Source organism: Sceloporus occidentalis, unplaced genomic scaffold, assembly GCF_023333645.1.
Source record: "Sceloporus occidentalis isolate IW3139 unplaced genomic scaffold, rSceOcc1.0.p SCAF_3, whole genome shotgun sequence".
NCBI classification, from domain to species: domain Eukaryota; kingdom Metazoa; phylum Chordata; class Lepidosauria; order Squamata; family Phrynosomatidae; genus Sceloporus; species Sceloporus occidentalis.
Genome location: NW_028316983.1, coordinates 20,195,702 through 20,219,435, shown reverse-complemented (window position 1 = coordinate 20,219,435; position 23,734 = coordinate 20,195,702). Strand labels below are relative to the sequence as shown.

General features: G+C 41.9%; 1 protein-coding gene across 1 annotated transcript; it reads left to right on the top strand.

The window, feature by feature from the left end:
• Positions 1–1,805: 1,805 nt before the first annotated feature.
• On the top strand, positions 1,806–23,406 carry MIMS2 (mitochondrial inner membrane structural 2). The gene is made up of 3 exons (XM_089513795.1): positions 1,806–2,138; positions 18,764–18,939; positions 19,732–23,406. The coding sequence occupies exons 1-3, from the start codon at positions 1,905–1,907 to the stop codon at positions 19,946–19,948; spliced, it is 627 nt and encodes a 208-aa protein (XP_089369921.1). The 5' UTR covers positions 1,806–1,904; the 3' UTR covers positions 19,949–23,406.
• The last annotated feature ends 328 nt before the right edge of the window (positions 23,407–23,734 follow it).

The window sequence follows — 23,734 nt, the reverse complement described above, 5'->3', positions numbered from 1 at the left end:
GCCACACATCCGGCCTCATGCTGTTTGGACATTGTTATCAGCTTGCGCTGAACTCTGCAGTCCTTTTGTGCTCCAAAGGCAGCAAAGCTTCCCAGGCAGGAAAGTGCTTATTTAGGTTACCCCCCTCTTCCTTTGTAAAGATTGTAGTCTTCGGGAGAAGACTGTTACTCTGTCCTACTTCCCTGACAGGCATGCTTCATGAAGTGGGCCTTCTTGGTGGCTGCTCCCAGGGTCTGGAACTCGCTGCCACATGAGACTAAGCTTCCCCACTTTTTTGCATTCCTACTGCCAGCGTGTATTTTTATTCATGCAAGCTTTTGCCATTAACTGGCTCCAGCAGAAGAGCATTTTCACGGCGTGAGCAAAGGACGCTGATTTAGATTGGAGATCATGTTTCAAATTGGTGTCCAGCACCCCCAAATTAAAAGTCGGGGACTGGAATATGTTTAATGGAAAACAAATAAATGACACATACTTTGGTTTAGCCCTTGCTCAGTAAACACATAGATCAGGATTTCACCTGCTCTCCTCTTTCAGAGTGTCCTCCAATCTTACCTCCTTTATGCCATCTGATGTTTTTAACTTTGTTTTAAAAAGAAGTAAATATGTATTTTGTCACATAAATGTCCCAAACCCTATTCCTCTTCGGATCACAGTTCTTTTCAAACCAAACTTAATTTCTAGCGTTTGAGTCAGCTTAATTTCCACAAAAGGCCAGCAACAGGATTTTGTTGGGTCTCTACAGCATTCATAGGCTGTGGAACTGGTCCAGACTCATAGTCTAGACTGCATCTTTCCCATCGGCATCTATCTAGATTGGGTTGGTTCGTGTTGCTGTTTTAAGGTCTCCTCAACTACAAGCCACTTTGGTGTTTAAGCCTGTTTTAATAGTATTAGTGCGTACTGTAAGTCTGAAAATGTCCACCAGAACGTTTACCTGAGATTTTCCAGGACCCCTGAAAAATGTTTGTGATCCAAAGGGGCTGGCAATGCCCTTCACGCCCCAGAGAGCATGCGCAGCTCTTCTGGAGCAAAAGCCACTTCTGGGCAAATAAGTCATTTACAGGCATACATAAATTGCATAGAGCCATGTTCATACGTGGGCACGTGTGTGTGTGTGGGTGTGGGTGTGTGCGTGTGCAAAAAAAGAATAGAGAGAGCCCTGTGTGTATGTGTCTGCAAAAAGGTTGGTTTTGCTCCAGAATACTGCCAAATGCACTATGTGTGTGTGTGCATTATATATATATACACACACACACACATACACACACACATATATACACAAATATATAGTGCATTTGGTAGTATTCTGGAGCATATATGGTTGCGTGTGTATACACACACAGACACATATACACACACGTATGTGTATATATATATGTGTGTGTGTGTATATATATATATACACATACACACACATACGTATACATACACGTGTGTGTGTATTTACATATATATATATATATATATATGGACGCACACACATAAGCAATGCATTTGGCAGTAATCTGGAGGATATATATGTGTGTGTGTGTATATATACATATATATATACACATATATACGCACACATATACACACGTGGGTTTCTATGTGTGTGTGTGTGTGTATATATATATATATGCATACACACAGACCCCCATAGGAGGCTGGGTGTGTACCCTGGAGCCCCCGGCCGTCCTCCGTCGTTCCCCGCCTCCCTTCGCCCTGAGGAGGAGGAGGGCTGGCCCAGGAGGGAGGCACCGTCGAAGCCGGGGGAGCTCAGCTGAGCCGCTGCCTGGCGCCACGAGGCGGAGGCGTGGGGCCAAGGGGCGCTGGGCTGGGCGCCGGCGGGTGCCTCCTCCTCCTCCTCCTCCTGCTCCTCTCTTGTGGCCCAGAACTAGGGGCCGTCCTTCCCGGGCGCCATGCTCTGGCTGGGCCGCTCCTGCCTGGGCCCCTGCTCAGGAGGCCCGGGGCCGGGACGCCCGCTGCGCCTCCTCCGCCTCTCCTCCGCCTCGGCTCCGGCCCTGGAGCCCCTCCGCCGCCCGCCGCCGCCGCCGCCGCCGCTCCTGGTCTCGGGGTTCCCCAAAGGGGCGCTGGCAGGAGGGCCCCAGGTCAGGAGGCTCCAAGGCAGAGGGAGCCCCGAGGGGCCCCGGAAGGTGGGTGGCACAAGGCACGCCGACGCCCCGCTCGCTAGCAGCTCCGCAATGGCCTCCCACAGCTTGAGAGAGATATATTATGTACCTATGTACGAAGATAGACGCCTGTGACTGGAAAGAGCCCTAGATATATTTAGATTGATTGATTGATTGATTGATTGATTGATTGATTGATTGGCGTAGTCGGCAGGATAACATTTTTATTTCATTTTATACATTTTTATTTACGACTCAGAAGATTTATATTCATGATATATATATATATATATATGTTATACACGACAGATTTATATTGATTTCATATTTATATTTACTTTTATATTATATATATATATATAAGACTAAGAAGGTTTAAATTTATGTTTATTATATATGTATATATTATTTTTACTTTATACATATTTATATATATGACTCAGATGTATATATATATATATATATATTATAACTAACATTTATATTTATTATTTATATTTTTATTTGTGTATATATATATATATATATATATATATATATATGACAGATTTATATTTATTTATCCAATACAGGGAGAGGCATGATATAAATAATAATAATTATTATTATTTATATACAACTAAGGAGATTTATATTTATGTTCTATATATTTTATGCATGACTAAGACTTATATTTATTACTTATATTCATATTATATACACACACACACACACACACACACACATATATATATATACACACGACTAAGACTTTTATTTATTTATTTGTATTTGTTTATATTATTTATATTTATACATGATTGAGATTTATATTTATTATTTATATTTGATCATATATAGATTCATATAAGACTAAGATTTATATTTATACTTATTTATTATATGTATTCATATTTACATACAGCCAGCCCTTCTTATACACGGATTTTTATACATGGATTCAAGCATCCACGGTTTGGAAATGTTCAAAACAAGTATGAGTTTCAAATATCAAACCTTGATTTTGCATTTTTCTGTGGGACACCCTTTTGCTATGGCATTATATTGAATGGGCCTTGAGCATCCATGGATTTTGTTACGCACTGGGGATCTTGGAACCAAACCCAGCAGATAACAAGGGTCCACTGTATAGTATTTGTATATGACTAAGAAGATTTATACCAATATTCATATTTCTATGAGTCTTTTTATAACTTGCATGTGTTGTGCTGGTGATGGTGGTTGTGTGCCTTCAAGTCATTTCAGATTTAGGGAGACCCTGAGGGGACCCTCTCCCGGAGTTTTCTTCGGCAGGCTTCTCCGGAGCAGGTTTGGCCATGGCTACCCTCTGAGGCTGAGAGAGGGTGATTTCACCAATGAGTTTTTTTAATGCTCCAGCCAGGATTCGAACCCTGGTCTCCAGAGTCCTAATCCAGCACTCAAACCACTAAGCCACACTGGCTTTCTTTATATGTTGTAGTGTCCTACATTTTGTGGTGCCTTGTCCTCCTGTGCTGTTAGGACACCTGATCGCCCTCCCAGTTGAGGTGGCCCCAAAGAACATGGGACAGGAGGGAGGACTTGGGGGGGCAGCCAAAGATGTTGTAAGACTGGTTTTGAGAGGGAGAAACCTAGAGATACTGGGTTTGGGGTGGGCTTTGCATGTGCCTATTGATTTGGGAGTTTCTCAGGGTCTTCTGAGGGAAGGAATATTCACAGGCGGTTTGCCACTGCATCTGTGTATGTGCCTTCAAGCCAACTTATGGCGGCCCCATAGATTTCATAAGGTTTTCTTAGGCGAGGAATGGCCAAAGGTGGTTTGCCACTACAGTACATGTGTGTATCTGCTTTCAAGTTACCTGTTGACTTATGGCCTTTGACGTTGTTGTGTGCCTTCAAGTCATTTCCAACTTAGAGCAACCCTATCACAGGGTTTTCTTGGCAGGATTTGTTCAGGAGAGGTTTGCCATTGCTTTCCCCTGAGGCTGAGAGCGTGTGACTTACCCAGGGTCACCCAGTGGGTTTCCATGGCCGAGCAGGGAATCCAACCCTTTCTCCAATGTCATAGTCCAACATGCAAAACACTACACCTTATGATAACGCCATACATTTCATAGAGGTTTTCTTAGGCAAGGAATACTTGGAGAAGGTTTTGCCAGTTCCTTCCTCTAAAATATAGCCTATAGCGCCTGGTGTTCATTGGCAGTCTCCCATCCAATGGTTCCTTCAAGATATTTAGGCCCTTTGTTGTTGTTGTTGTTGTTGTGTACTTCAAGTCATTTCCAACTTATGACAACCCTACGGTGAACCTATCACAGGTAATGGAATATTTGCTTACTTGCCAGACAGGTGGCCATATTAGTCTCTCCGGTGGCACCATAAAGACTAACAAATTTATTACTTCCAGAGTATTCCATTTGCTTAGAGATTTGGCGCATAGAAGTTTGCTGTGTGTTATTATCTCAGTAATCAGACCCACAAGCCTTTGGCCTGTATTAATCACCGTATAATTTAGTTCAGGAGTGGTAAGCCTGAATTTGGCCTGCAGTTCTCTTGATACTTTACTGTTGGCCATGATGAGGCTGGGGTTTCTGGGATCTGAAGTTTGAGCCTTCTAGGGCTGGGAGTGAAGGGCCTGGGTTTTGCAGAAGACCAACTCCTTTAGTTTATGGCTGGTGAGAAACCATCCCAAGCTCACAGAGGAAGTAGATTGAGGGCCAGTCTCCACACTGCAGAAATAATCCAGTTTTAGATGGCTTTAACTTCCCCAGCTTAATGCTAGGGAATATTGGAAACTAGTTTTGTGAGACATTTAGCCTCTTCTGTCAGAGAGCTCTGGTGCCACAATAAACTACAATTCCCAGGATTCCCTAGCACTGTGCCAGGGCATTTAAAGTGGTGTCAAACAGGATTACTCCTGCAATTTGGATTGGACCTAAATCTGTGAAACCAGTGCTGCAACTCCTTTTGCTCAGTTAGTTTCAAAGGTGCTACAAGATCCCTTTGCACACTGATACTGTATTCCAAACTAACACAGCCATGTTTTTGAATTCCATACAGTATACCAACTGCATTGTATTTATCATGCACTTTTGAGCTAACACCAGCAGTTGGCTCACTCTTCATTTATTGTTTGATCAAAGTACTTGGCTCCTGCCTTTCCATTGCATAACAGAGCCCAAGGCAACTTTCAGCAAGCATTATAAAACAATATAATGCTTTAAAAAAAACCTAAGATAATGATGTCAAAACATGAATTTAGAGGATCCAGTCTGAAATCATTATCTGGCTGTAGCCAAAATCTTGTTGGGAAACAACAACCACTCATGGAGCCCTGGTGGTGCAGTGGTTAAATGCCTGTACTGCAGCCATTCACTCGAAACCACAAGGTTGCGAGTTCAAGACCAGCAAAAGGGCCCAAGCTCGACTCAGGCTTGCATCCTTCCGAGGTCGCTAAAATGAGTACCCAGACTGTTGGGGGCAAATTAGCTTACTTGCTAATTAGCTTACTTGCTGTTCACCGCTATGATCTTTGGAATAGCGGTATATAAATAAAACAAATTATTATTATTATTATTATGGTTTTCATGTCATGACAAAACTCTATCAAAGAGAGAAGAGGGATTTCTTGGGGCAAAATCTGGGTGCCACTACTGAAAAGGACTTTTCCCTTCTACATCAGTGGAATTGCTAAAGGCAGTAGGATCTTCAGTGATGAACTTGAGTGAGCACAAGGACTCTCATGGGAGGAAAAATCAGCCCTTCAGGTATCCTTGCTTTTCTAGGATTTCAAAAGTATTCCTCTCTGTTCTTCTAATTCCCCTTTTCCTGTTGTTTTTACCTCCTGCTAACAGTAAGCATTTATAGCACATCTAGAATATTAAACATAACATGCCTCAAAAATTCTGGTTATGGAACAACATAGAAATGTCATTAATAAATTATGGCATGCCGTAGTAGTTTGAGTGTTGGACTAGGACTCTGGAGACCAGGGTTCAATTTCCAGCTCAACCATGAAAGCCACTGGGTGATCTTGGACATGTCACATGCCCTCAGCTTCAGGGGAAGGCAATGACAAATCTCCTCTGAACAAGAAAACCCAGTGATAGGGTTACCTTAATGTTGCCATAAATCAGAAACAACTTGAAGGCACACAACAACAACAGCAAATACTCATGGTCACATACTGCATAAGATTATACACTGTCTTCATTGACCCAGGGTAGTTACCACTATTTGGTACTTTTTGTCACTAGCATACATTGGATTTACTGCAACAAACTGAAAAATAACAGTGAAACCATGTAAGGGATTGGCAGTATTCCAAGTTTTAACATTCCTCCTTGGCTCTTGTTATATCACCACGAAAGCACTGGTTAAAAAAGCAAGATAAAAAGCAATTAACATGTATTGAGGTGTGGACACAGTGAAAGGATATCTATTTTACGTATTACATTTTGGGTTCACACCACTTGTGGCTTCCTTCTGCAAATTTAAGGAAGTTTTTACTTTGCAGATCAATTATAAATAAGCTTAATTTCATCATATCCACATTTAACTCCCAATAAGCAGGTAGGAGAGACGGCATGGTATAGTGGTTGGAGCATTGGACTGTGACTAAGACCAGTGTTTGAATCCCCACTCAGCCATGGAAATACACTGGGTGACCTTTGGCAAATCACACTCTCTCAACCTCAGAAGAAGAATGACAACCTAGTCATTACTGCTGTAATCCCACTTTGATCCGAAGGGGAAAACGGGAAATATAAATAATATTTTTTATTATTATTATTAGTCAACTTGGCTTCCAGGGAGAGTTGGGATGTGATTTTCTCTGGGAACCATTTACTATTCTATAATCTAAATATAATTTTTGACACAATGGTTTTCCTACTGATGTAGTCTCGGAGGGGCTGTAGAAAAGCTTGCTGGAAGTTGTCATATATTTTCCTACTGGGTCAGTTGTAAATAATTTAATTTTACTTTACTTTGCACAAAATAAAGTGCTGTTTCATTGCTTTTTTCACTCTCTGAAGCAGTGGCCAGAGGTTTTGTACACTATGCGAACTTTAGGGATGGTAGGGAGAATGTGGTGCTGACTTGTTTTCACACAGTAGCAGCCTTATGTTTTTCATTTAAGGAATATACAACCTGGAAGGCATCTCCTAGAAAACCCATCCTCACAAGTGATACGGTTCTAATTTGGATAACTAGGGCTCATTACAAACGCGCCAAAGGGGCGTGCTAAGGGCTGAGAAGGGGCGTGTTCGGGTTGAGAAGGGGCGTCACTTCCTGACGCCCCTCAACCCTAGTACAGACCGAGTCCGTACAAAATGGTGGTGCCCGTCCACACAGGGGCTGCCATTTTGACGTCGCAGATGCATAGCGTCCGGACGTTGCGCAGCGGAAGTGACGCCGTGAGTGCGTGACTAGCGCCTTGCAGCGCCACTTCTGGGGCCCAGAAAGAAGCGCCATTTCGGCGCTTCTTTCTGGCTGCGCCCGGGAACTGCACGGTTTGGCCGCTGCGGTTCCCAGACACAGCAACCGGCGGTGGCGGCAGACCGCCCATTTTGGGCGGTCTGTAATGCGCCTAGAGGTCCAGACATCTCTCCTATGATGTATATACTGTTTCTTTTACTGTAGCTTAAGGCCTGGTTTACACAACAAAAGTGAGCTGGTAGAACCATTCTTGGATTGTATGACCAAAGATTTCAGGTTGCTTATGGGAGTGCTCTTCTTAGGGGGGAAAAAGCCTGCAGTCATTCTACCTTTATATTTTTATTCAAATTAATTATAGAATAATAAGCATACAATGTAATTAATTATGTATTTCTTTGCTTGCTTTTCAAATTAACTTTCAAAAACATGACTTTTAGGCAATCAGGTTTGTATTTTATTCAGTATCTGTAGTTCAGGGAATAATATCTAGAGAAGATCCACATGCATCTATAAGATTGTGCCTTAAAGTCTTTTTTTCCCCTCATATAAGTAAAAATAGAGAGATGCAGATAGAATACAGTAGTTATTTTTGGAATTGGAAGTATAGTTTATTGTAACAGTATGACTTGAAATTAGAGGACAGGAAGTACTGTTCATTATTATTGTTAGTTTGGTGTAGGTTTGTTGTTGTTTTGTTACCGTTTTGTTTTTAATTGTGAATGGAATGTTGTATGCTGTTTTTGAGTGTTGTTAAATAAAAGTACTAATAGAATCGTAAAAGGAAAAAGTATCTGTAGTTCAGTATGGTGTTGGTTAGACTGGGATGTTGAGCCTCATAGAGCAATGCAATAAACTAGGTTACCTTAGACCAATTGTTTGCTGAGCTCGCATAGCATTGTTGTGAGAATAAAGTCAGGGATGACTAGAGTCAGGTACACCACCGTGAGCACCTTGGCAGAATGCTGGAAGATAGATGTTATTAGTTAAATAAAAACAAATAAAATAATATATGTTATATGCATAAATGTAATTAGTTAAATAAAAATAACATCTGGTATGTGTTGCGGTTTCCAAGTCCTCCTGTTGCAATCTCTTCTTTTTAAAGAGCTGCTACCATGAACCTTTCAAATTTTCCTGCTTGACTATTTTTCTCAAAGAGCTGGCATTTTTTTAAAAAAAGATAAAGGTTCCTGATGCCCTAGCCCTGAACCCACCTCCTGTTCATGCTTGACAGAAAGCAAAAGAAGTTCTTGGCTCATTGTCCTTCTTACATTGCCGTCCTGTGTTTTTCAGCTGGAAACACTTGATGCTATTTTGAGCAGAAGTGTTGGAGTAGAGCAGCATAATGATGAGCTGCTGAATGGCTGCCAAGTCCCATCACTTAAAGGCTCTTGACATCAGTTCCTTTCTTTCCATGTTTTCTAGACCACCAATAAACTTGGTGGCTTTTATGAATTTGCCCCTGCTTTGGTTGGGTTGAAAAACAGCATCTTAGCCCCTGGGTATGACCTTTGCTTCTGACATTTCCAAATATTCTTGGGAAATGTTTATTTAAAGGATAAAATGAGATCAGCAAACTTGGCAAATATCAAAAACAATACCCGGTAGCCAGCTCTGAAGTGGAATGAATCTCTCTTTGTAAGTCATGGATTATTACCTCTGTTGGTATTTTTTATTTTTCTGTCTGTTGCTGAAAGCTACAGTTTCAACCCTCTCTGGAAACAACACAATCCCCACAGCTATTTTACAAGCATTTTATTTAACTAAATTTCTGCCTTTTAATCAAATGTTAAAGGGATGTATTTATGTGCAAAACATGTACATATATGCATATGTATATGCATGTATCCAAGTCACAGTTACAAATGTTTGAGGCTAATGTGCAGTTAAAACAATTGCTTCCATTTACTGTTAACGAGAGAAAACAATTATTAATACTTCCTTATTAATTTTATGTTATAATATCACACTCACTCAAATAATAACTTAAATACCTAAAGGCAATAGATCCTATCTGATCTTGGTAGCTAAGCAAGATCAGTCCTGGCTAGTACTTGGGATAAGGACTTCCAATGAATCAGGTGCGGTGGACTATATTTCAAAGGGAAAAAATGACAAAACCACCTCTGAGTATTTTTTGCCTAAGAAAACCCTATGAAATTCATGGGGTCACTATAAGGCAACTACACACACATCACCCATAGCTCCCCTGAACATTGAATAAATTTATAATTGTTTGCCATTTCATTCCTTAACTTTTGTTTCTTCCAACTCTATAATTTAGCATGGAGTGGGTTATACAAGCCAGAGCACATTCCACAGTATGTGCTTTCCAGTCCTAATCAACCTGTGGGAACTAGCAGACATTTCAGAGACATTTCAAAGATATTGCTGTGTTAGATTTGTTGCAGCAGGACAACAAAATTTTAGTGCGCCCTCATCACTAACATATTTAGTGTAATATGAGGGTTGGGTGTTTTTTTAATCCACTTTGTCAAGTGCAGGCAGAATAATTTTGGAGACTGAGAAGTATATACAGTGTACATCAGACATGAGCAAGGTACAGCTTTTGGGCCACATGTAGTTTCCTAGTTCTCTATTTTTGCAGCCCTCAACTCTTATAAGATTCCCAGACTGCCCTTTCTCTGGCTAAAAAGAAACTTTGACCCGTTCCGCACGGGCGGAAAGTACATGCACGGCACGTACTAGGGTTAGAAAAGGGCGTCTGGAAAGGATGCCCCTAACCCTAGTACGCGCCGAGCGTGTACAAAATGACGGCGCCCATTCTACATGGGCACTGTCATTTTGACGTAGCGGACGCTTAGCGTTCGCACATCTCGGCACCATTATGACGCCATAAGTGCGCCAATGGCGCCTTGCGACATCATAAGGATGCCGCAAGAAGAAGCTGCATTTTGCAGCTTCTTTTTTGTTGCGCGGAGGAGTCGTGCGGTTTGGCCGCTGGGGCTCCTCTGTGCAGCAAATGACGGTGCCGGCAGACTGCCCTTTTTGGGCGGTCTGTAAAGTGCCATAAAATACCTTTCCACAAGTGTCTGGGTTCAGTAATTCACCTTGTAAAGCATAGCTCTACTGCACAGTTGAACATAAAAAACTCCAATTATATTTCAAAACCGGAAATTGACTTACAGTTACTTCTAGCTTTCTTTTTGGGCATTATTGGAAGTCTCTTTCTTGCTTTTATAATGTTTAGGTGATTTTACGTGTTTTAATCTATTTTGTACTCTGCTTCAAGCCTTGGGGAGAGGTGGGTAAGAAATATCATCATCATCATCATCATCATACCAACACCAAGGGCTGGTTATAATATGCAAAGAATAATGGTAGGTCCCTATACCAAACATACTGAAGAGCAACATATTTCAGGGAAAAAACTATTAAAAACTAAGAATCTTCACATTTTGAAAAAAACAACCAGGTTAGGTAAACCTTGCATCAGGAAACGGATTTTTGTTCCTCTTTTTTAAACATGTTAAGGGTAGCTGGTGAGGCAGACATGCCTGCTTCTACCACCACCACCACCTCAGTCCCATTTTGTTCAGTACAGTATTCAGGGGGCACCTGCTGTTTACCTTGCCTGTTGTAAGCAGACCCACATGGTAAGAGTAGAATCTTGCTATTTCTTGGTCAAACATTTGTTTATTGCACTGTTTACTACAGACACAGTGTTGCAACTTGATATCCCCCCTCCTTCACAATCCTCCCAATTGCAATGATGAAAAACTTGCAGTTAGACAAAGGACAAGCAGCAAGGGTTGATGTAAAAGCCTTTGTAAAAAGGAGCTTCATTGTCAAGAGGCTTTGTTGACTAGGGCATGCTGGTGCTTTGCAAAGATTTGCTTATCAGAGGTGATCAGGCAAGAAACAGGAAGACAAAGAGAGATGATACTGTTAGAAATGCAACAACACTTTGCACTAAGAGTCAAGAATGCCTCAGAGAGGGCAGTAGTAATTGGGTTCAATAGTCTGAGTGACCCAAAGTGTCTTCCCTTCTGGTCTTTCTATCTGACCCCATTGTGGTGTAAACTAATAATACACTAAGCAATGATTTTCCACTCTTATGTTCCTGCCAGTTCTCTGTCAGCTCTTCCCTAGAATGAAGCTAGATTAGATTAGCATCCTGAGTAACTTTCCTATCTTGAATGGGGTTTCTATAATCAAACCTTTAGGCCTGTTACAGGCAGGATACACACCGCCATATAGTACGTATTGTATACGTACTAGGGTTAGGAAGGGGCGGTGCTTCCGCACCCCCCTAACCCTAGTACGTATACAATACGTACAAGATGGCGGCGCCCCTTCCACATGGGCGCCGCCATCTTTACGTACTGGACGCATAGCGTCCAGACGTGTCGCGTCGCCTATGACGTCACGAATGCGCCAGCGGCGCCTCGCGACATCATCAGTGCGCCGCGAAAAGAAGCTCCGAAATGGAGCTTCTTTTTTGCTCCACGTGGGAGCCGCGCGGTTTGGCTGCTGCAGCTCCCGCGCGGAGCAAATGGCGCCGGCGGGGGAACGCCGCAAAGCGGCGGTTTGTATCGCGCCACAGACTGCCAAAATAAAGCTGCTTCGGGTCTCTTTGGAGGTATGCTGTTTAAATGATGTATGCATCCTAAGAATCCAGAAGCTGCACCAAAGCTGCACTCCAGTCCTTAGGAATGAAGTGTGGCTTTGGCGTGAGCTCTGGACTCTTAGGACCCATGCATCATTTAAATAGCATACCTCCAAAGAGACCCGAAGCAGCTTTATTTTGGCAGTCTGTAACAGGCCTTAGTTTCTTTCTTGAAACCATTGGTGTCTTTGCTCCTTAAACAGGATCTTTAATCAGTGCACACTTTCTCTATCAGATGTGAGATAGGAGTACTTTCCTTTCTCCTCATACCTGCCTGTTACCCACCCATGGCTATTAAGCAGAAAAGGAGAGGGAGGGAAAGCCCCACATAAATATGCACACTATTTGGGTGATTTTTGAGATGAACAACGCTGAGGCATGAGAGCCAAATTGTGTCCCAGTCTGTACTGCCAAAGGCATTGTCAAATTGGAAAGATTGCTCTTGGGTCTCTTCCTCATGACTTTTTAACCATCAGTAAAATACCCCACAGTCTCTTATGTGTATGTGTGTACACGCACATGCTTTGTTACAGAACCAAAACAAATCAGCCTTTCTCCAGTTTTCTTGGCTGGGATTTTGTTTGTAATTAAATGTATACAAAGCTTTGATGCGGGGAACTGAAAGGACTCTTGTTGACAGTGTACAATATTCCTTCTTTCACTGCCACATCCCTTCACACTCTGTTACTTTAATATCAGGCCTCTGGAATATGTGAGCTTAAATATAAGGTGGCCTGCCAAGTGTAGAGACTGGAAGAGTTACTTTTTAGACTATAGTAGCTATCAGAATTCACCCAGCTAGTATGACAGGGGTAATGCTATCTGGAGGACACAAGGTTAGAGAAGGCTGCTATCACACCAGTAAGATGTTTCTTCATAAATGCACCAGATTTGCACTATGTTTCATTGTGAAAAAGATCAGCTGTGCTCCTGCATTAATATCTCTTAATGTCACAAAAGAGAGGCACCATCTGTAGTGCTTTGACTATTGAACTAAGACTGGGAGACCAGGGTTTGAATCCCTGCTCAGCTATGGAAGTGTACTGTGTGACCTTGGGGAAATTGCACTCTCTCAGCCTCAGAGGAAGGGAGTGGCAAACCTTTCCTTAATGAATCATGCCAATAAAGCTCTAGGATTGATTGGCCTTAGGGTTCCCATAATTTGGAAAAGACATGCACAACCACAATGAATGTCAGAAAAACACGGACTACTACAATATATCTCCAGATAAATTCCTCCACTGGAGCAGTGGATTTTCTGCTCAAGGAAATTTTCATTTAAAAATACTTCCATATTGTAACCAAATCATATTTTTTCAGTATCTGCATGCATGCAAGTGCTTACAATGCAATATGGAACACAGAGATGGTCTGCAAATTTCCACCATTCAGAGCCGATAGTATTCAGCTAGATCAGTGGGAGGATTTGCTATGCTGGCTGTTGGATTCTGGAAAATGTAGTTCACAAAAGTATTTTTTTCTCCAAGATCTAGCCATATGTTGTGCAAAATTGGTATAGATACGACTGTGTGATATCCCTTTGTACATGAGATGTTTTGTCTGTTTCCACTCAATAGTTTCTTGATGTTCTTCCCCCTTGAGAGAATTTCCAAGTCTCTCATATATAATTATATGATCCCAACTTAACTGCCATGGCTGCATCCTGGGATGTGTTGTTTGGTGAGGCACTAGAGCAGTGATGGCGAACCTTTGAAAGACCGAGTGCCCAAGCTCAGTGGTATTCCCACACCAGGTGTCACCCAGTGCTGGGAGGAGACTTCTGCCTTCTTGGGAAGTGGGGGTGCTTCCTGGCAGGACTTCCACCTTCCAGGGGCAGGACTTCCAGCTTATGATGAAATGTGCCAAGAAAACTCCATGATGGTTTCACCTTAGGGTTGCCAGAAATGACTTGAAGGCACACACACACACCCAAGGTACAATCTCTCAGCCTCAGATTAGCAATAGCACCTCCCCCCCCCCCGATGAAACTTGCCAAGAAAACTCTATGATAGTTTCACCTTAGTTTCTACATGAGTTGGAAACGACTTGAAAGCACCACACACACGTCACACTCTCTCAGCCTCAAGGGAGGCTGTGGGAGCCAGTTAAAAGCATAGGAGGAGGAAAGGGACAGGCGCACACCTGCTCTGCTTCTTCTCCCACCCTCCCCTGCCTTTAACTGGCTTCAGGAAACCAGTTAAAGGCACGGGAGGACTGGGGAAGAGGAGGAACTTTGTTTTTCAATTTTGTATTATATTCTATTTTCTAGAATGTACGCCACTGGCAGGTCCATTTTATTTTATTGTATTCTATTTTATGTACAGCACTGTGTAAATGTACAGAGCTTTATAAATAAAGTTAATAATAATAATAATAATAATAATAATAACAACAACAACAACAAGCATGTGCCGGCTCTTCCTTCGTCCTCCCATCTCTTTAACTGTCTCCCCAGAGATGGTTGAAGGGATAGGAGGGCAGAGAAGGAGGAGCAGGCGTGCATGCAGGCAGAGAGAGCTCCACATTCTAGAGATGGCACACATGTTATAGGTTTGCCCCCACTGCACTAGAGCACCATGACAGGATTATAAGTACCTCTTGAAGCTACAATCCCATGCTTCTGTAAGATGGAGCCATAGCAATTAAGTGTCACTATGGTATGTCTGTGTAGTATAAAAGAGAACCTAGAATAGCAATAGCAGCTTCATTTTTATACCTCTTCATATTGAACTAAGCAGTCTCTAAGCATTTTATAACTAAACTAATTGCCCCCAGCAAGCTGGATACTCATTTTAGCAACCTCAGAAGGATGCAAGCCTGCGTCAAGCTTGAGCCCTGGCTAGTACTGAACTCACAACCTTATGGTTTTGAGTGAGTGGCTGCAGAACAGGCATTTAACCACCGTGCCACTAGCGTTCCTGATGGGTCAGCTGGAACCAATCGAGGAGGCAGCTCTACTGAATTTCCTCTTTCCTTAGCTCCCAACCAATTCTTCCTATATTTTCCAGCATCTTCTTCCCTGTTTTAAAAGAAGGAGGCAAGATTGCATTCCCCAGTCTGTTTTTCCAGCTGAATTGTTTCTGCAGATTGATCAGGGTAGGGTCTTCATGGGTATTTATTACTCACAGCATCTCTTGGAATCCAGAAATGCGAAACTCATTCTTCCAGCAGCAGCAAGGGAAGGGAAAATCAGTATCCTCTCAAAGACTACCAGATCGATCACCGATTAATGAGAAATATTAGACTTTAAGGGGCCACAGTCATTGTGAGTTTTTTGTTTGTTTATTTGTTGGGGGGTGGGTTGGGCCACAGCACTTTTGGACAGCTACCTGCCCAGAATTAGTTCTTTTTAGAACTAATTCCTGTCGTACTGCGGCGGGATCAGGCTTGTTTTCTGCTGCTCCACAGGCTAGGACACAGAACAGTGGATTCAAATTGCAGGAAAAGATATTCCACTTCAACATTAGGAAGAACTTCCTAATGGTAAGAGCTTCTTTGATGGTGGAATATGCTGCCTCAGAGTGTGATGGAGTCCTAATTTGGAGGTTTTTAAATAGAGGCTGGATGGCCATCTGTCAGGGGGTTGGACAGGATGGTCCTTGTGGTCTTTTCCCATTCTATAATTCTGTTATTCTATTCTAGACTGCTTTATTTGATGTGCAGTATTTCAGAGCAGCCTAGCTGCACACATTTTCAGCAAGCAAGCAGTTGTTAGCAATTCTCCAGCGATCCATTTTCTGTGTTTTCAGTGTTTGGTTACAAGCATAGGTATTGCACAACATGAACAGGAGTGGAAAATGCCCATATTTTACAGGGATGCATTATTTTAAGTCAGCATTTCTCTCTCTCTCTCTCTCTCTCAGTGGTATCAGATGGCTGGCTATATTACTAGTCATGTTGTCTGAGGCAATACAATATTTCCTTTCCCCTTTGCACACTGTGGCAGAAACCTGAAAACTTGAGCCAATATTGAAATGGTATAAACTTGGATTCAGTCCTAATTCCTGTTGGTATCAATAATCCTGTTGTTTACCCCATGATAAACCAATAAAAAATTACATCAAAAATAATTATTTTGTTAACAATAAAAAACTAATAAAAAGATGATAAAATATAACTTATGCTTGTAAGCATCTTCATAAAATATTTAAAAGTGCATTTATAGGATACCCGTAAATAATATTTTACTATATTATATTTATAAGATGTTTATGGACATGGTACAATTTTAAAACAAAACGATAATACTGTAACAGAACAAAATCAAATTTATATGATATATATATAAGTAGAAATCCAAAAACAAAAATTCAGTACAAAGCCAGCATATGTAGGCCAAGATCAGGTTTGCCCATATAACTATTCTAGGAGAGGAAACGGTACAATGGCAATGAAAAATGGGCAATGGGCATAGCAGCCCCATGGGGAAATTCCCAGATTCTGGGTAATGTGGGTCATGTAGTTAATGGAACCTTTCCAAGTTCTTTTCTAAGGAGTAACTCCATGCTTTGATCCTTGGCATTATAAATTAACAGCATCTCAAGCAGCAGCTCACCCTGGCAAAGATACTCCCAACCACCATCCCCACCATACACTGGCATGGATATTTATGATGTTACGGACTTTTGTTTTTGTTTTAAGTTGTACAGAAATTAATATAAAATACAGTGGGCCCTTGGTATCCACTAAAGTTTGGTTCCAGGAGCCCCCTATGGATATCAAAATCCATGGATGCTCAAGTCTCATTAAATGTGTGTGTGTGTTGTGTCTTCAAGTTGTCTCTGACTTATGGTGACCATAAGGCAAACCTATCACGGGGTTTCTTGGCAAGTTTCTTCAGAGGGAGTTTACCATTTGCTTCCTCTGAGGCTGAGAGAGTGTGGTTGGTCACCCAATGGGTTTTTGTGGCCGAGCGGGGATCTGAACTCTGGTCTCCAGAGTCCTAATTGAATGCTCAAACCACTACTCTACTCTATCCATTAAATATAATGGCATAATAAAATGGTGTCCCTTATATAAAATGGCAAAATCATTCCGGATGCCCCTAACCCTAGTATGTGCTGAGCACGTACAAAATGGCAGCGCCCTATACACATGGGCGCCACCATTTTGATGTTGCGGATGCTTAGCGTCCGCATGTTGCAGCGCAGAAATGACGCCACAAGTGCGCCATTGGCACCTTGCGGCATCATTTCCACACCACAAAAAGAACCCACTTTTTCCGGATTCTTTTTGCTGTGCTGGGGAACCATGCGGTTTGTCCACTGCGGTTCCCTGGCACAGCAATCACGGGCACCGGCAGAGCGCCCTTTTTAGGCGCTTTGTAAAGCGCCAAAGTTTGCTTTTTGGAATTTTTTAAGAAAAAATATTTTCAAGCTGTGGATGGTTGAATCTGGATAAAGAATCCATGGATACAGAGGGCCAACTGTATAATTATGTGTGTAAATGAAGTGATCTGTTGGAAAGAGTGAGATTAGGAAATGTTGGCATAGCTGGTGATTGGCACAGTGGTTGAAAGGGTTGTTAGAAAGACTATTATCTGTAACAATGAAAAGAAGAGATTGGGCTTAGTTAGACTCAGAAGAGTTAGGGATAAAACAGACAATGGCGCAGTACAGACCACCAAAAAACGGCAGCCTGCCGGCCCCTGCTTTTCTGCCAGAGGGAAGCCGCAGCTGCGGGTCCTTTTTACGGGTTCTTTTTACGCCGCAAGGGCAGTGTAACAAGTGTGCCACTGGCGCACTCGTTACATAAGCACCATGTGGCACTGTGCGGACACCATGTGGCGCTTACGTAACAGTGGCGGCACCCAGGTATAAAGGGTCCCGCCATTATTACGCCCTCGTCATGTGCTAGGGTTGCAGGGCATGTGGGTGCTCCACCCTGAGGCAACCCTAGCACATGGCAAGGGCATCACTGAGGTGTGTACTGGGCCAATCTAAATAAGCCTGTTTCCGGCTGGTATGAGTCCCATTCTTGTTATAAGTGCATAAGTGAACATTGCTGATCAGAAGTAATGATGCTGCCATGGAGTTAGGGAAACACAAACTGCAGTATAATATGTGAACAAAACACTGACCTCAGCTTATGCAAAGAACTAATGTCTTGGATGTCTCAATGAGACAATATATTCCAACAATAGAACAAGGTACCATTGCTCTAGAATGAACATAGAATTAATGACCAGGGCTGCATCCGCACTGCAGAAATAATCCAGTTTGGCTCTACTTTAACTGCCATGTGTCCTTTCTATTGGGATTCCTGGGATTGGTAGTTTGTTGTGGCCTAGAACTCTCTGACAGTGAAGGCTAAATGCCTTACAAAACTGCAATTCCCAGAAATCCATAGCATTGAGCCATGGCATTTAAAGTGCTGTCTAACTGGATTACGTTGCAGTGTGGACGCAGCCTACAAGAGGAAATCTACATTTTAGGTGGATTGACCCAATTGACGAAGCCATGTCCTGATCTTGCAGGACCTAAGTGTACGGCTGTTAGTAACAGGATCTCTTTGAAGTCTTTTGTTCATGGGGGTGCCATAGGTCAAAGCAGATCTACATTTTAATGACAGCATTACTTCCTTGTTCCCACCTTCTATATAGGACACTAGCAGAACCCTGGAAAATGATCATACTGATCCCAGTCAGGAGAATGGGAAGAAACCCAACAAATCTCAGCAGTTGAAGACAGTTTTTAAAGAATATGGAGCTGTAGCAGTGGCATTCCACGTTGGGATTTCATTGATGTCTCTGGGAATGTTCTATTTAGCTGTATCAAGGTATGTTTTCTATGCTGCTTGACACTGATGACAGGGAGAGGAGTGAGGAATTTGATATAATATTTGAAGGCCTGTATGAGTCCACTAGAGTGTTGAGACTGTTTGTAGAGGCCCTCCTCTCTGTCCCACCTCTCAGGCATGTTTAGTGGGAACGAGAAAGGTGGTCTTCTTGGTGGCTGCTCCTAGGCTCTGGAACTCCCTCCCTAGAGATGCCAGGATGGCCCCATCCCTGCTTTCCTTTCAGCAGCAGATAAAAATATTCTTGTGCCGTCAGGCTTTTTCAGACTGACACAGGCTGGGCTTTAAATGCTGTGTAGTTTGTATTGAGGTTTTTAACACATTTTTACATTTTAATACATAACTCTTTTAACTTTTAACATTGTTTAATTGTTTTTTTGAATTAGTAATAGGTATGCTATTACTGGATAGCATACCTAATAGTGAAGAATGCTGGGAGTTGTAGTTGGCATAACTAATGGTCAGGGATTGTGGGAGTTCGTTTTATAAAATATCTGGTGATCCAAAGGTACTCCACTCCTGATCTAAAGCTATGTGGTAAAATGAATTGGGAGAGGCAGGTTACTCTTCTCCTTTCTCCAAGTGGCCTACACAGCACTAAAAAGTACATGCTTCATATTAGCTGGAGCCTGAACAGGAGCACTTACTTTGGGGCAGGTATTTTGTTAAAGGCCTGACTTGTCTTGACTAAAAACTAAGCAACTTCTAAAAACCCACAAGTATTCTGTTTAGTGTTACTAAATTAAGCTGTGGTATGTTTTTCTTCCTTTTTAGTGGAGTGGACATGACTGCCATTCTCTTCAAGCTGGGATTTGATGAGGATCTGGTACAATCCAAGTTAGCTGCTGGGACAAGCACTTTTTTATTGGCCTATGCAGTCCACAAACTGTTCGCTCCAGTCCGCATCAGCATCACTTTAGTCTCAGTGCCATTCCTTGTCCGCTATTTCCGGAAGATAGGTTTCTTCAAACCTCCAGCTCCAAACCCATGATTAAATACGTGGAAAAGGGGAACAAAAAAGAATGCCACATAATTTCTTAATATAGACATTTTGAAATTGCTGCACCCTGGTGGTGCCCTTCTGTGGAATTCGGGTAATGCTTGTACTTGATTGTTTGTGTTGTGAATGGTGGGGAAGTGGTTTCTTCATGACAAAACGAAGCCAAAAAAAGAAAAGAAAAACTTATAAAAAATACTGATACCTGAGCTTTTTTCTCAATTCCATTATCGCACAGAGACAGAGACAGTTCTTTACACATTCCTGCAAATCTGGGAAGCTGCCTTATATCATGTCGAAGGAAACAAAAACTGGGGAGTACGCAGTGAAATCTGAAGACGGAACTAGAGACATGTCTCAAGATGCTCAAAGATGCTTCTCTTTTTGATAAAGAAAAAAGCCCAACATGTTTCAGCCTGTATATGGCTTTTGTTTGTCCAGTAATTGGTTTGAGAGGTCCTTGTTTGTCCTCAAGAAGGCCTTAAAAAGAGTATGCACAGGCAGAAAGATGTTACACCGTTTGGACAACTGATTTGTTATCAGAATTTGGGAATTTTGTTTTGGATTGCCACTCCCATATCCCTCAGTTGTTGTGACCATGCTGGCTAGAAGATTATCAGAACAGTAGTACAAAAAGTAACTTTTCCCAGCTGTGGTTCATTTAACCTAATAGTCTTATTTCAAGTCGCACTGGCTCTCCCATCCCTCTTTCTTTTCCATCACCCGCCACCTGATCTTTTAAACTAGAGATACTTGGATTAAAATCTGGACTCTTCTGCATACTTTGTATGTGCCAGTACCACTGAATATTTTAGCTTCAACCTGAGAGATAGTACTCTTGCAAGAAAGATTACAGATGCTGCAAGAACAATGGCCGTACAGGTATGATTGGATACTAAGATATAATATGCCAGAAGATAAAGCTATTAGCTACCTCTTTTTCAACACACATAACATCCTGACAGATTGCATTTGCTCTATGCTCTATAACATGGGTAATTATCCTCCCCTTCCATAAAAAAAAAGTAACCTAGCTTGCATCATGCCCTTGTGCCATGACAAAGAAAACTACGTGCTTTTAAAATAAGGGATGATAATCACAGAGGTTTTTAAGCAAATTGCCTGTCCTAGGCAGCTTCCTGGAGTGCAGTCAGGTTTAGAAAAAAGGCACATGGTCCCTGCCTACTTTGTTCTACAAATTGCAGTTTGTTTCTGCACCACTGAAAGCAGTGAACAGTGAAAACAACATTTGAGAAAGGTTGAATGGAGCATGATTTTGCCGAAGAAGGCCAGTGAGCAGCTGAGTCAGATACTTGTGAAGTTATTACATGCTTGCTATATCTAACATACACAGAACATCAATCTGTATCATCCCACACTGGGGCAGCCCATGTTCTCTACCTTCCTCTGTTATTGTTCTCCAAGCAAATTGGTTTCTATTACAGCACTATCTCAGTCTTCTACTGTTGTTCCACTATGGAGGTAGAGAGCTATATGCACCAAAATCCCATTGATGTTGTACCTGGGTGAGGAGAGTATGGTGGTAAATTTCTCCTAGAATCTGTTCACTGTCAGTTATTTCTTTTTTATTATCTAAATGAGGTAGCAAGTCCGCTACTTCCAAGTGGAAGAAATCAAGATCTGGAGCTACTGGTGTTTCCTCCCCAATGGGATACCAATGTGCTCTAGTGGGGTATGTTTGCAATTTTCATCCCTTTCAATCCACTTCAGACCAGGAAATGGGTCACATACAAAAAAAGACCTGTCTCAAACGTAAAATAGCCCACAGGGGCAAAATCCTGGCAGAAATGCCCTCCATACTCCTTAAAGGGCATGTAGGGACAAAAATCATTGTGGGGTGTGTGCATCTCTTCAAGGTCTTCTTGAGGAAGTGTGGCCCCTTAACCCTCAATTGTTGCTCTAAGCACAAAAACAAGAAAGAATCTTGCTGATCTCATCCAATACCAACATATTAGGATCCATAATTTTAATACCATCTTCTGTTGATCTTCTCTGGATCGTGGTCTGATTGAGCTGTTGACTGAATACCTTTTTCTGAAATGCCATCTTTTCTATTTTTTCTTTCTGATTAACAAATATAACAAAGGATTAACACAAGATTATCAAAATCCTTAATTTGGAGAGAAACAGAAAACAAAAACAGAGAGCCAGAGGGGGGGAAATAGCTCTTTTCATACTTTCATTGTGGCAGTAAATATAGCTCAATTGTCTAAAGTGGTACTCTCTTTACTATACCTTAGAGTTATAATTGGTACTTACTATATCTTTATGTACGTAACTAGATATCTACTCAAAAATAATATCAGCTAGTTATATGTCAGAGGCCTCTGTTTGGCACCTCACATCTTCATGCAATGTTATCAATATTCTTATTCAATAATCCTGTAGGTGTAAGAGTGTAGAGAATATGCTGATTAGCAGGATGGTTATGTACAAAATAAAGTATTTTAGCAACAAATTGGCTACTCCACACCTTAAAGTCAATTTCTATAAAAAGACCATGGATTACTTGCAATATTGCTCACACATAAAAAGCAAAGAAAAAGAGAAACATTTACAGAGATAAAAGATACAATAAGACTAAAGCTAAGTAGCTGCAAGCGTTTCCTTTTTTCTGGCTTAACTTATATTTTTAAATTCTTTATCTATCAAGGGGTTTTCTTGGCAAGATTTGTTTGGAGGAGGTTTGCCTTTGCCTTCCCCTGAGGCTGAGACGGTGTGATTTGCCCAAGATCACTCATTGGTTTTCATGGCCACACTGGGAATCAAACCCTGCTCTCCAGAGTCCAATGCTCAAACCACTATGCCTCCCCCTACCCTCTTTATATTGTCAGGCTTTAGACTTGGAAGTTTTTCCACCAAAACCTTGAGCTGAACCCAATCCTAGGATTTGTCTTCATGGGACAAATTCCAAATTTGGGAGAACACCTGAAAATTGGATGCTGGAGACTAAGAAGGTAGCCTTCTGTGGGAGGCTCTTTTGAAGTGGTGGAAAGCTGCATGGTTGCTTGCATTCTAATGGTGGTGGGCTCTAATTCTACAGCCCTTACATTTCCCTAGTCACAACAGGATTGCTCAGCCCAGTGTTCCAGAGAAGTGCTCTTCTGAAAAACTATTAGCAGGTTTGAATTGCTTATTCCTGGCAGGAAGTAAATTGGCCTTTTACTTTGATGCAGGGTCTTTTTTTTTTGTATTGAACTGATGAGAGCATGCCACTGCCCTGTAAAATGAACTCCTGTAGAAGAGGTGGGAAACATGTGCTGTTCCAGATGCTAATGGCCTGCAGCTTCCACCAGCGCTAGTGTACAAACAATGGTGTTGGGATGTTGGGAATAGCAATCCAACATTTGGAGGTCTTCTATGCCCACTCCCACTCTGATTTGTTATGTTCTGGAATGATAAGATAAATAAAAAGCATCTTTAACTTGTGACTGTATTTCAAGTCATTTCTGAGGTACGGTAACCTGAAGGCGAAACTATTGTGGGATTTTCTTGGCAAGATTTGCTCAGAAGGGTTTGCCATTGCCTTTCTCTGAGGCTCATTTTATGACTTGTCCTATGTAATCCGTTAGATTTTCACAACCTAGCAGGGGTTGAACCCTGGTCTCCCAGAGTCCTAGTACAACACTTGGACCACTACACAACAGTGGTACGTTACCTGGTACCAGAATGATGTTTCATTTGCTATTGGGCAAGACTCCAAATATGGGCTGTCTAACTTAAGATGCAGGGTAGAGGGATCCCATGAGATTCTAAGAT